Raw genomic sequence first — 13,298 nt, 5'->3', positions numbered from 1 at the left:
ATATATTTTAAGTTGATTTTATCCAACAACTTTAATACTTAAAGTAAGAATTAAGTAATAAATTTTAAGTTATCAATTTAAGTACAATTTAACTTAGAGTCAATTGAAGTCATTAAATAATAAGTATTAAGTTTTACCCAGCACCTCCTTATTTTTATACTTATTATAACATCATTTGAAAATGTAAGAATAGTAAATAAGATAACAATATCTTGTTTAAGTAAAGTTGTTAAATCTTCATTTACTAATACAATTTTTTAAGTTATCATTAAAACTATATAAATAAAAAATTATATATTATCATTTTTTATTTTAAAGAAATACAATTATCATTTTTTAACCATCATTTATTTCAAAATTAAATATTCGAACATATTTTCTATAGAGGTACCTTCCCAAGAAAGAATTAATATCAAACCTTTATTGTCCTAACTTCAAAACTTCAATAATAGGAATAAAATTAATTAAATATATTTTTTATTTATAATTCTAATGTTATTTTATATAATCAAGACTTTATTTTTTAAAAATGTTTAATTTTGAATTAAGAGGATTCAATATACTTCTCATAAATCCATCACTATATATATATATATATATATATATATATATATATATTTAATTTGTGTAATTTAATTATAAAAAATAAATGAATTATATAAATTAAATATAATTTAATTTTACGCCAAAATTATCTTAATAATAATTAATAATAATAATAATAATAATAATAGATAATTAACCATTCAATTTTCTCCATAGGAAAATTTTCTTTTAAGATAGGTATTTAGCCCACCAAGGGCTTAGGTCAATTAATTTAACTCCAAATGAGTCTTAATTGATTGATTAACTTCACAAAGCCACCTAATTAGTCAATTTGTTCAATCCAATGACTTTGTTTACTGTACAACCTTAAGTAATTACCAGAATGCTCATATACACAAAAATGGACTTAAAGTCAATCCAACCCTCATAGACTACGTCATCAAGGTATGTGAGCTCGAGAATGGACCATTGGGACCCATAGGAGTATTGACTTTTTCAAAATCCAATTATAAAGTTGATTCAACATCTTACTACAACGAATCAATAACACTTCAATACCTTATATAAATAACAACGAGACGAAGTGTAGGTTCATGACCTATTATCCACTATATGCAAACTCTCCATGAATTGGTGTTTATAATCTAATAAGGTAATGTTATTACCTATCATGATTACATTTCCAATCTTTGAGGTATGAATCGTACTTATTATGTGATCAATGAACATACTCTAACTCCAAGAAGCATATATCAAATTTTCACTAAAAGAAATGTTATGGTCACTGTTTTTTAGATCACGTATCCTTTAGATCACCTAAGAGAGCACACTGTCTCAAACTCAATCCATAAGGATATATGACCACTTTAGGATCTCACCCATGGGTCAAAGCCTCATGTTAACTTTAACACAAACTTAATATTCTCTTAATATTGAGAATCCATGTAGTATAGTAGTTTGCTGAATCATAAAAATTGACAGTATTATGTTATGATTCATTATAAGTTTGGTCCACTATATAGTCATACATACTAGTGCACTCACTATGAGAAACTTATTTTGATGACCAAAACAAGACATCCCTCCAATTAGGAAGTAGAGCACTATAGACTTGACTATATTGCCCAAATCCATGCAATCCATGAACTAATTGTTGACAACTTATCTACTCACAGAAAACCCATAACTTGTATCCTCTATGCAACTCTTAATGCACCTAAGTCATATACAATGTAAGAGATATGATGTATGCTTAGATAACCAATTAACACATATAAGATAATAAATAGGAAACTAAGAAATATAAATAAATTTAAAAATGAATCTCAATTTGTTGCATTATGTCACGTTTTTTAGGGTTCAATCCCAACATTGATGACTCAAAGGGTGAACATTATAATGGAGGATTGACTAAAATAGAGTCACATAATGTTGATTTTATAAAATAAAATAAAAATGATTTTCTTAGATTGGTAAAGTAAAGAAGAGTCTTGAACTCTATGAATTGTAAGAGGAAGCAACACAATCATTGAGTAAGGGTAGAGAATTACAAGTTCATCCTAAAATTGCCAAAGATAGCGGGAGTGACTTAACTCCTAGTGGGAATGTGCCACTAGATGGATCTTCATAAAGTCTCGAGTTATGTAGAAGCAAACATGGCCAAATTCCCAATTATTATTTTGAGATTGAAAAGGAATCCTACATGTGTACTTGACTTGACATATGCTTCCCAATTATCATTGTAAACTAGACATTATTCATTAGGGAGCAATTAAGAGGATTTTTTGTTACCTCCAAGGGACTAGAGATTTTGTCCTTTGCTATCAAGGTAGGGACATAAGATTAAGAGGATACTATGATGCAGGTTGGGTTAGTGATAGAGATGAGTGCAAACCCACTATAGGATATGTTTTTTACTCAATGGTGTCATTATTACTTGTTGTAGTAAGAAATAATCTCGCATTGCTCTATCCACTATGGAGTTAGAGTATGTCACTTGTTCAGTGGTTGTACAAGAGGTTGTCTACTTGAGAAGATTCTTCCAACACCTGAAAATCTTGGCTCTAGCCGAAGAGCTCATCATTATGTTATTGATGCTCTAACATATAATAAGGATCTTAAATACCATGGCAGAACCAAACACATAGATATTCATTCTCATTACATTTGAAACATTGCTGCACAGAGGAAGATAGTCCTAAAATATATCTCAACTAGTAGAATGATGGTTGATCCACTTACCAAAGCCACTACTAGGGATGTCTTTGAGACTCATGTGAGTAGTTTGAGACTTTCTAGAATTTGATATGTATTTTATTTTTGGACACCTTTTGACATTTTATTTATGGGTTATCTTATTCGTTTATTCCTCATAGATGTCAATTTCATTTTAGTTTGATTGATGCCACCAATATAAATTTTTTTTATTATCACCAGGCTTGGATTAGTCAATTCACATTAGCAATCACCTTGGTGCTTAGATGGTGAGCAGGATAAGTCGATATTTATTTTGATGCTAATAAAGTGAGCAAAATAAACTATGTATGAATTTTTAAAATTGATATATGGTTTTAAATAACTTCAAAATATGAATTTTGATCATCATTAATAATTAATAATGAAGCTGCCCTTAGGTTCAATATCTATGTCAATTAAATTTACAAAATAACTATGCTAACAATAGTAAATAATGAATTGATATATGCTAACAATATCTATGTCAATTATATTTATAAAATAACTTTAAAATATGAATATTTATTTAGAGTTTTTCAAATATTTTCATGAATTTTAAATAATTTTTACTTTACAAATATTTTTGTCAAAATATCCATCTATATTTCTTCGATATTTCCGATATATCCGTAAAATCCAAATAGCGATATGTCTGTATTTATTGGTATTTCAAACCTTAGTAAAGCCAAATGTGAGATCTTAAGCAGGTGCTTGATGAGAACCATGCTAAGAAACTCAGGTTAGGCCCCTAAGGAGCTAACTAAAAAAAGATTTGTACAACGTTAGAGAGTGAGCGACACACCCACTTTTATGGGGGCTTTGTAGTAACTACTACTATTTGAGGGAGTGGTTGGATGGATCTCCGTTCGAACATTGTGCGAGCCTTTATAGACTATTATAAAGTCTAATTTATACCCTAAACCTAGGACTATGTGATGAAGTAAGGGTAAGATATTGCTACTTTAACATGTAATCCAAGGATCATCAAACCTAAATGGATTGCATGAGTGGTTATAGAAGATTGTTAGTAACACACCACTATTTGTACCTCATAGTTTGGGTAATTATATCGAATTTGTGTTCAATATAATTACGAATACAAATATGTATATAAGTTGAGGTTATGTATTTTTTAATTGAGATATGACTCATTGAGAAGTTTTTAAAAGTGCTTAAAATGGTGTGATTGACAAATCTGGGGTTAAACAAGATATTTTTTTGTGTTGTGTTATGCTAGTGAGATGAGCACTTAGCATAAGCACTCCTACTTTACAACTTCACATCATGTCACATACTCTATTTTCTATATGAAGAAAAGGACTTGACACAACATTAAGAGAAAAAAAAGATAGAGATGTTAATGTGGACAAGTGGGAGATGTTTAGAATTTTTTTTTTTTTAAAATTTACCATCCACATGTAGGTTAAAGAAAAGGGAATGGGTAAGTAGTTAAGATTCCATGAAATTCAAAATTTGTTCTTGAATTAAATTGGTTAAAATAGAATGAAGATAATTCTCCATTTAGTTTGAAATCCTTCTTCTTCATCATTAAGTTTGCCTATAAATAGTACGATTATTGGTGAGTCTAATAATTTTTTCCAAAAGGTTTGAGCTTCTCTATTATTTTCTCCCAATCAAATTCTTCTTGTCCACCTACACCTAGAATATGAAGGGTGGAATAATATAAAACTCTACTAGTTTATTTAAAGAAGGAAGTTACCAACCATCAAGGACTACAATTTAAGGTACAAAGATCTTTTGCAGGTATTTATCTAAACTATAGTATTATTTTTTATCTTACAATTATTAAAATGATAATTTATTTGGTTTGGATGTGTTATATATATATAACGATTTTTTATTTAAAAATATATAAGATTATTAAAATTTTATTTAATATTTCATTCTTTTCATGATAATGGTGAAAGACTTAGGAGATAAATTGTAAATTAAGTTTATATAAAATTTATGGCCACATATTAATAAGAAAAATATTGTCCTAGTGGAAAAGCAATAGGTAGGGTCAATAAAACCATCTAATCTAATCAAAATCGATCATATTAGTTCGATTTTCAATAATCATAAAAATTGGTTCAATTTTAAGAATTATAAAAACCGATCATGTCGTTTTAGTTTTCCATTTTCTTGTCTCATAATTGCTAAAAGTTGAACCAGATTGACATTCTAGAACTTATATATGATTGTTTATGTCCAATAAATTTCTTATGTTAGACTCTATTAAAGTAATTTATTATTTGTAGACTATAATCAAATCAATTTTTGAATACATTCATTATATTTTGGGTTAAAAATTTTAAATATATTTTAAACTTCAAATCCAAGTCGGTTTCAATTACCTTTAAAAATAAATTAAACTTAATACCTAAATTAACTTGCATCCAACCAATCATCTAAATCGACTTGTTACAAATGACATTAGAGTCAAATCTCAACCTAGTAGGAACTCTATTTATATGACCCCACAAGAGGTGTTTTATTTGTTTGAGTAGCTCCAAAATCTCATGTAATACAATAAGAACGGTTTGTTTGTATCAGGGGTTAATGTAATATTTCTAATCGAGTAAGAAAAATATTTCAGACACTACATATATGATGAGTATTTCTCAATTGTAAGGATGCTTATGTTTTAAAGTTGTGAGAGTCCATTGGACCAAAGTGAATAGTATCTAGGAGAGGGAGCAAGTTGTTACAACCAAGTTTGGTTTATATCAATCTTTATACTGATAAAAGATTGGTTCTGTTTTGATTCAAATATGAATCGATGATGTTGATTTGACTAACTTTTGCTCTAATTACTAATTAAACCATACTTTTTTACATCCTTAACTCTATGGCCAAACAGCCAAAAGCCTTTCTAGCTATGAGCTAAGCTTGTGGGTTGAGTTTGGATCCTCTTCGATACCATATTGGATGCCAGTTCATTTCCCTAAGGCGGCTTGAAATATTTATGGTTTTAACATTGTATATAAATAATTACTCAATTACACCCCAAGAAAAAAAAAATTGTAAGTAGTATAGTAATGTTTTGGGATGAAAAGATAGATCGCTTTTTGCCTTATTTCACTATTCATCCAAGAAACTTCTGGAACGAATATCTTCCATAAATTCTTTAAAAAAAAAGAAAAGAAAAAGAGAGAATAAAGCACAACCATTAAAGGTCTCATGCATGAAAAAAGATAGAACTTCTTGCAAATACCCTTTCAAGATTTCACCAAAATAGCTTTTTTATCCAAGTAACCTAGTTTTTATACTACCAAAAGGTCGTATATGTTTTGATTTGGATATAAATCGATCATCTTGATTTGACTAACTTTTACTCTAAACACTTATCCAAATCACATTAAGGTCTCCCGCCCTTTGCATTTTAAAAGGTGGCAAGCCACAAAAAGCCTATAGGCTAAGCTTTTGGGATGAGTTTGGATCCTCTTGGATACCATATTCGGTGCCTATTCATTTCCTCAAGGCGGCTTGGTTTACAGCCTTGACATTTTATGTACAACAAAAATGTGTATATACATACTCAACTACAACCTAAGAAAAAATGAAAATTTTCAAAAAAGGGAAAAAAGAAAAAGAAAAAGAAAAAAGGAAAAAGAAAAGAGAGAATAAAGCACAACCACTAAAGGGTTGTCAGATAGTTTATTGCAAATCCTCTATTTGAGAATTCACCAAAATGTCTTTTCACCAAACAACAATGTAGGGAGGTACAAGGGTTGTCAGAAGAGCTTAGGTGGGTATTTGATTGCATTCTTAACAATTTTCTTGGCAGCAGCATCACCAAGATCAATGCCACATATATCAGCCAATCTGATAAGGTATAGCAGTACATCAGATAACTCTTCTCCCAGATGCTCTTTATCTGATTCATCCCAATTTGGTAAGCCTTTGTCCACCTCTCCCCTCCATTGGAATATTTCTGATAGCTCTCCTACTTCTCCCACCTTTACACACCACATCACACGTATGAGTTTTAGTGCAGAAGAAACATGTTCAGAATTAATAGCAACCACCAGTTTTAGCATTATTTGGTCCATCTATTACTCCATCAATCCATTTTGGCAATAATTTTTGTTCTTTTTTTGTGGAAAAGCAAAGAGAATTTGCATCAAATTTAACAAGGTCACCATCAAGGAAAATTCCCAAATTCTGTAGTACTAACTCAGAAAATATCATAAAGCAATGCAGGTACCGCAACCGTAGAAAATATTCATCTATTGCTGACTTTTCCTGTGGACTGTTGTTGGGGAATTCCCTGTTGGTGCCTTGCCTCATTTTGCCTCTGGAGTGTTGAGACAGGGCACATGCTTGGGCATTTACTTGACCAAGGAGAAGATGATGACTTGCCAAACTTTTAACCCATTTATTATAGAATTTCAGAAAAGGCCAGAATTCTTGGAGAGAGACTGATCATAACCCTACTTCACCTTATCCTTATTGCAGCTTTGATTGTACTCAGAAACAGCAAGAAAACACAGACCATGCATGGCAAATCACATACTTCATAGCTAGAGAAAATAAAACTTTCATATTCAAAAGTAAAGTGTGTTCCTGTGGAAGAGTCTCTTCATAATAAACTCCAAACATTCAAATATATTTTGGAAGCAAACAAAAGTAAGCTTTTTGCAGCAAGGCAAAATGAAAAATAAATAAATGCATAAATAAATAAATAAATAAAATATTCAGTGTTTGGTAATCAACAGCAAACTCATAAACAAATTCATGCATGCATGCAGAAAAATCAAGTTGTTCAAATATAGGAGTATTGAGGAAGTTTTGATTACCATAGCAAGGAGTAGATTTCTGGGACTATGGTACTTTTCCCAGTCTCTAGCCTTGGCAAATTCCTCAAGCTTCTTTGAGAGGTCTTTGAGACTAATGTTCATGGCTCTGTCATCTGCTACCTCCTCTCCTCCACCTTCCATGCTTTAGTGTTTTTGGGGTTATCTGCACAAGGGGAAGAGAAAGCTCTTCCTACTTTTAAAGGCAAGAAACTGAACAATTTTCCCAAAGAATATGTGTAATTTAATAGGAGAAAAATTGGAAAAAGTGACCGAAAGTGGGAAAAATGCTTCCCCCGTGGTTTATACATGAGATTCCTTACACACCCCACCATGCAAAATGGCCAACTTCACTAACTAAAATTAATGAAGAGAATATTCCATTTTTTTTACTGACTGGTTTGTGTTTATCTCTTGAAACTTTGAACTAACCACACCCAACTCTAGGGTTTAGAACAACCATTTATGGTAGAGCCGGCCAGTGGGTCAGACTCAACAGTTGCGGATTGAGCAGTCCCCATTCCTATTGAATGAGGGTGTTGACTTTGAGTGCACGAATGAATTCTAACACTTGAAATAATTGAGTAGTTCAAGTGTCCAACTACTCAATTATTTAGGTGGTTTCAATTCATTAGTTGTACAACAGTTTGATGTATAAGGCTCACCAAATTTTATGTTTTTGTAAGAGAAAAAAATAAAAATTTCATTGATTAATATGCAACCAATAAATCACAGAGGAGAAAACATGAATACACTACATATTAATACATTAGGCCGGCATATGCTTGCATTCCCCTTTTTGCTGTTTTCTGGTTCACTTTCTCTTTTCCATTGCTACAGCATCCTATATGCCGGCCCCCCCTCCCTGAGTTTCTTTCCCTAAAGAAAGATAAAGAAGAAAGCCAGCTGCTAGAGACTTTGCAAATTCACTTTTTCTGAGAGATAATGTATACAACATTTCTATAATTAGGAATAACTTTCAAGATGGTATCTGCATCATTTGAGTTCAACTATTCCTATTTCCCACTGGTTAATTGCAAAAAAAGGAACTGCAAAAAAAAAATTAATAATAATAAAATATAAAGGATTCATCACACAAAATATTCAAGTAGATTAAGGCATTGTCAACTGATTATACTATGGCAATTGCATGCACACTCATACAACATTGTGGGTCTTGTAGATATATAATTATAATGCCAAGAAAATGTGACCAAAATTGAAAAAGAGAGCACTATAGGATACTCATGTGTTGAAAGAACAAAAGAAAAAATATAAAAAAAATTACTCCAGAGGCATCAGTTCTTCATGCTTTTCTGATAAACAAGGAATATAGCTCCACCAAACGCACCTCTCCCACCCTAGAAGGAAAAAAAAAGGGGGGGGGGGGGGGGGGGGGGTGTTGGAAAAGCTCAAATTTGACTGAATATACAAATTAAGATACAATAAGATATATATCACTGGTAAATGGGCCATTGGTATAATTCTTTTGTTAATGATGAATGTACCTAGCTTCTGGGATTATTAGTATGTGCAGTAAGGCACATAACCATTCTGTGGAGGTGTTATGTGGGTGTGGAAAGTGGTGTTAAGTCTGGCTGCAGGCCAAAGAAGTTTCCGAAAAAGACACAAAACCCTAGTGGATTAGCCGAACAAGAAAGAAAATTAAGTGTTTTTAAGATAAACATATGGCCAGTGGTACATATTCTTATGCTTTCTACTTAAAAAAGTAACCAGATTCATATTTATCTTTGTCCGAAACTCAAAAAGTGAAGATGTTTGGTTCCGAAAATTTGGGGGAAAATGTGAAGAAAAGAAAAGAAAGAAGAAAAAAAAAAAGGAAAAAAAAAATAGATTTAAAATTAATAAATTATTTTTATATGTTATTTCAAATTCAGTTCACTTAATTTTCTCTATTATATAAAGATTAAATAATTTTAAAATATATAAATTTTTAACTTATTTTAATAATATTTAATTTTCTTTAAAAAAAAATTATGGTAAAACCAAACATGAAAAAATAATTTTTTTTAACATTTTTGTCTTTTTTTTAGTACATTATGGGAACCAAACATAGTTGAAAAGAAGATAAAGAAAATTTTATGGGCTTTGAATGTGTATTCTATTCTGAGTTTAATTAACCTTCCTTTACAATTTAGTATGTAATATGGTCTGGCGTTACGTATGCAACTACTAGATTGTTTAATTATCACATATATTTGCGTAGTGTAGACGCAATTATACATGAGATATGAAATAAAGGGAAAAAGCGAAGCTCATAATATTCAGTACAAAGCATGAGTACATCAACTGTCTGTCACATTGTATTCTCGAGTTTGTTGTGTGTGGAACTGTCTCTTTCTTGGCATACCTGGGAATCAAAGACGTATAGATGCGTGTTTGGTAATTATTTTTGAAAATAGTTTTAGGAGGAAAAAAATTTAACTTAGGCTATATTTGGTTTCAAAAAGTGATAAAAAAATGTTTTTTAAAAAATATTTTTTATATTTGATTTTATTATGAAAACTATGAAAGAAAGTTAAAAATATTTAAAATTAATAAGAAATTTATATATTTTAAAATTAATTAATCTTTAAAATAAGTGAAATAGTTTAAAATAGAATATAAAAATAATTTATTAGCATTAAATTTCTTTTCCTTCTACATTTCCTTTATATTTTTTTTTCTTATATTTTTCATCAAACTTCATAGTAATCAAACATAACCTTAAAAAAACATGTTTAATAGAAAATGATGTGTTTTTAATTATTGATTTTGAAGTGTTGTGAGTAATTGGAAATGCAATGGGTACTTTGAAAACTTTTATATTATAAGTAAACCAACAATATCTTCCTAGAGAATAAGGGTCTATTTGATAATTGTCTTCGAGAATGATTTTATGTTCTCCAGAACAAAAAACAAAGAAAATACATTTGGCAATCAAAAACTATTTTATGTTTTCTATTTTCAAAAATAGAAAATATGGTGTTTTCGTATAACATATTTTAGTTGTTTTATATCATTTTCACTTGTTTTCTGATAACTATTTTTAAAAATAATTATACAAATATGTAAAATGATTAAAAATAAAGGGACAATTGTGTTTTCAACCTATATAAGATTCATAATTAAGATAAGATCCTCCAACAACCCATAATTGATGATAAGGATATGAGATAGTAATCGACAAAAATACCCACTTGACTTATTTTTATCTTTATTCTACTACTTGTCAATATTCTTTCTTATTTAACCATTTTAGATTTTTTATTATTTTTTTAAACTCTTTTATAAATAATTGAAAAATTAACATTATTTTTTATTTTTAAATTATAAATAAAAAAATTATATTAATGATTCAAAGACTATTTTGGAAAATACTTTCTAAAAAAATATTAATTTAAATAAATAAAAATTATCTTTTACATTTTAGAAATAAATAATTTAATGATTAAAATACCATTTAAAATAAATATATTCACTATTTTAATTTTAAAGGTATATTTACTTATTTTAGATGAAAACAAGTAACTAAAAATTATATAGATTATATTTGAGTTTGGTTTTAAAATATTTTTCTAGTTTTTATTTTTTTTTATTTTTAAAAATAATTTTTATTTTCTATATTGTCTCTTTTTGAAAATATGTTTAATTAAAAAATAAAAATTATTTTTAAAAATGAAAATTGAAAACCTTGTTTAGTACTATTTTTTTGTATGAAAAAAAAAATATTTATTCATTTATTGCGCCACTGTACAATTATATTACACTAATTGTAAAAGGAAAATGTACTAAATGTACAAAGTCATACAAGGCTACCATTTATGAAAGATTATGAAATAAAATTAAAATCAATCATGTTTGAATTGTTCATCATAAGTAAACTAAATGAAATATATATTTTTACTATTTTGTCTTTATAAACATAATTTCATTGTTATCAGTAGAGATTAAAAAATCATATTTAAATGGACTTAAAAATAAACAAAAATTATTTTTATAACATTTTTATTTTTTAAAATCATTAATTTAAATTATGAAATTAGTTTTAAAATTAAAAATATTTGTTTTAATTATAGTTTTGAAGATTTCATGATTTTATCTTATTATTTTGAAAAATTGCTTTAATAAGAAAATATTTATTTTAATGATTTTAAATATTTAAATCTTTACTAAAAAATATTTAAGATTAGTGTGGAGAGCAATTATGTAATTTTGGAATTGAGAAATTTTGAATATTTTGAAGACTTTAATTCGGCCGATTACCCTATTTACACTTTCAAAATTATTGGAAGGTTAGTAAATTAGTATTAAAAATAGTATCTTCTTTATTAATATTATATATATATATATATATATGAGTGTTTACATTATTTTTGAAATAATAAATACCATGTGTCTAATTTGCAAGTTAGAAAAAAAAATTTAATAATATTTTATGAGGTATTTAAAAAGTATTTATTATATGTTCTATAAATTTGAAAAAATATAATATTTGATGATACCTAATTTACAAGTTAGAACAAACAAATAATACTAATATTTTATGAGGTGTTTAAAAATTATTTAATATATATGAGAAATAATATAAGTTTGAAATAAATAATCATATTTAAAATTATAATCATATTTATCAAAATTTTTACTAAGATTATCTTTAATTCTTTTAATATATTTATACTCATTTATTTAAAAAATGAAAAACTATTTTTTTTTTGTAAACATGTTCTATTACATTTCAAGTAAAAAATTAGATAAGTTTGAAAGTCAATAAAAAAAAATTAAATATCACTTTCAATAATTTTTAGATAAAATTTTATATAATATATTTTATTTGAAATTTAATTTCTAAAGTTTAACTAAAAAATTGTATTGACAATTTTCTTGTTGTGAGTCAAAATACTTTGCATTAGTCTATCTAGATAAGAAAAATTATTAATATAATATCAGAACTTCATATCTTAGTTATATTTTTCAATAAATTTATCTTTTAAAAATTTTAAAATAAAAACATTAAAATTAAAAAGCTAAAAGGATATATATATATATATATAATAAAGTGAAGTGATTTAAAAATTTTAAAATTTTTAAAATATGGTTAATGTAGAAAATATAAAAAAATAATTAAAAATAAGAGAAAATATAAATGAAAGGGTAATATAAATTTAAAATAAAAAATAAAAATTAAACTAAAAGATAAATACAAAAAGATAAAAAATATTTGGATGAAAAATCCCAAAATTTTTATCATTGCTTATAATAAGAGCAAAAAGATTCAACATCTTTAAAAATGAAAAACAAAAAAAAAACATTATTGATTTTTATCTGATATAAAATAGAAATATATATTAGAAGAAAAAGAAAAAGAAAAAGTTAGAAATGAGTAATACTTAATAGGAAATAGAAAAAAAAACACAAAAAAAATTGAACTTCACACTCACTTGTGCCTATATAAGGGTTAAGGGTATTTTAGGGATTAATGAAAGACAATATCCTTCATCTTAATTTTCATAATTTGTTTGGGTCTTAGGCTTAAATATTCATGATATATGGATCAAATGTTAATTTTTGGGCCCAATTGAGCCCAAAACACAATTCTCCCAAAAATAAAACACTAAATAAAAAAATTATTTTAAAAACATATTTAAAAATATTAAAAATAGATTACAAATATTTTAGGTTTCCAAACAAATTTTATTCTACAAAACATCGAAGAAC

General features: G+C 27.4%; 1 protein-coding gene across 1 annotated transcript; it reads right to left on the bottom strand.

Annotated features, from left to right (window-relative positions):
• Positions 1–6,403: 6,403 nt before the first annotated feature.
• LOC117914997 (dCTP pyrophosphatase 1-like) lies at positions 6,404–7,794 on the bottom strand. The gene is made up of 2 exons (XM_034830536.1): positions 7,584–7,794; positions 6,404–6,743 (listed from the first exon to the last, which is right to left on the bottom strand). Exons 1-2 carry the CDS (start codon positions 7,722–7,724, stop codon positions 6,519–6,521), a joined length of 366 nt encoding a protein of 121 aa, XP_034686427.1. The 5' UTR covers positions 7,725–7,794; the 3' UTR covers positions 6,404–6,518.
• Positions 7,795–13,298: the final 5,504 nt, after the last annotated feature.

Source organism: Vitis riparia, chromosome 5, assembly GCF_004353265.1.
Source record: "Vitis riparia cultivar Riparia Gloire de Montpellier isolate 1030 chromosome 5, EGFV_Vit.rip_1.0, whole genome shotgun sequence".
Lineage (NCBI taxonomy): Eukaryota > Viridiplantae > Streptophyta > Magnoliopsida > Vitales > Vitaceae > Vitis > Vitis riparia.
The sequence above is the reverse complement of the archived record's forward strand: the minus strand, read 5'-3'. Positions and strand labels throughout refer to the sequence as shown.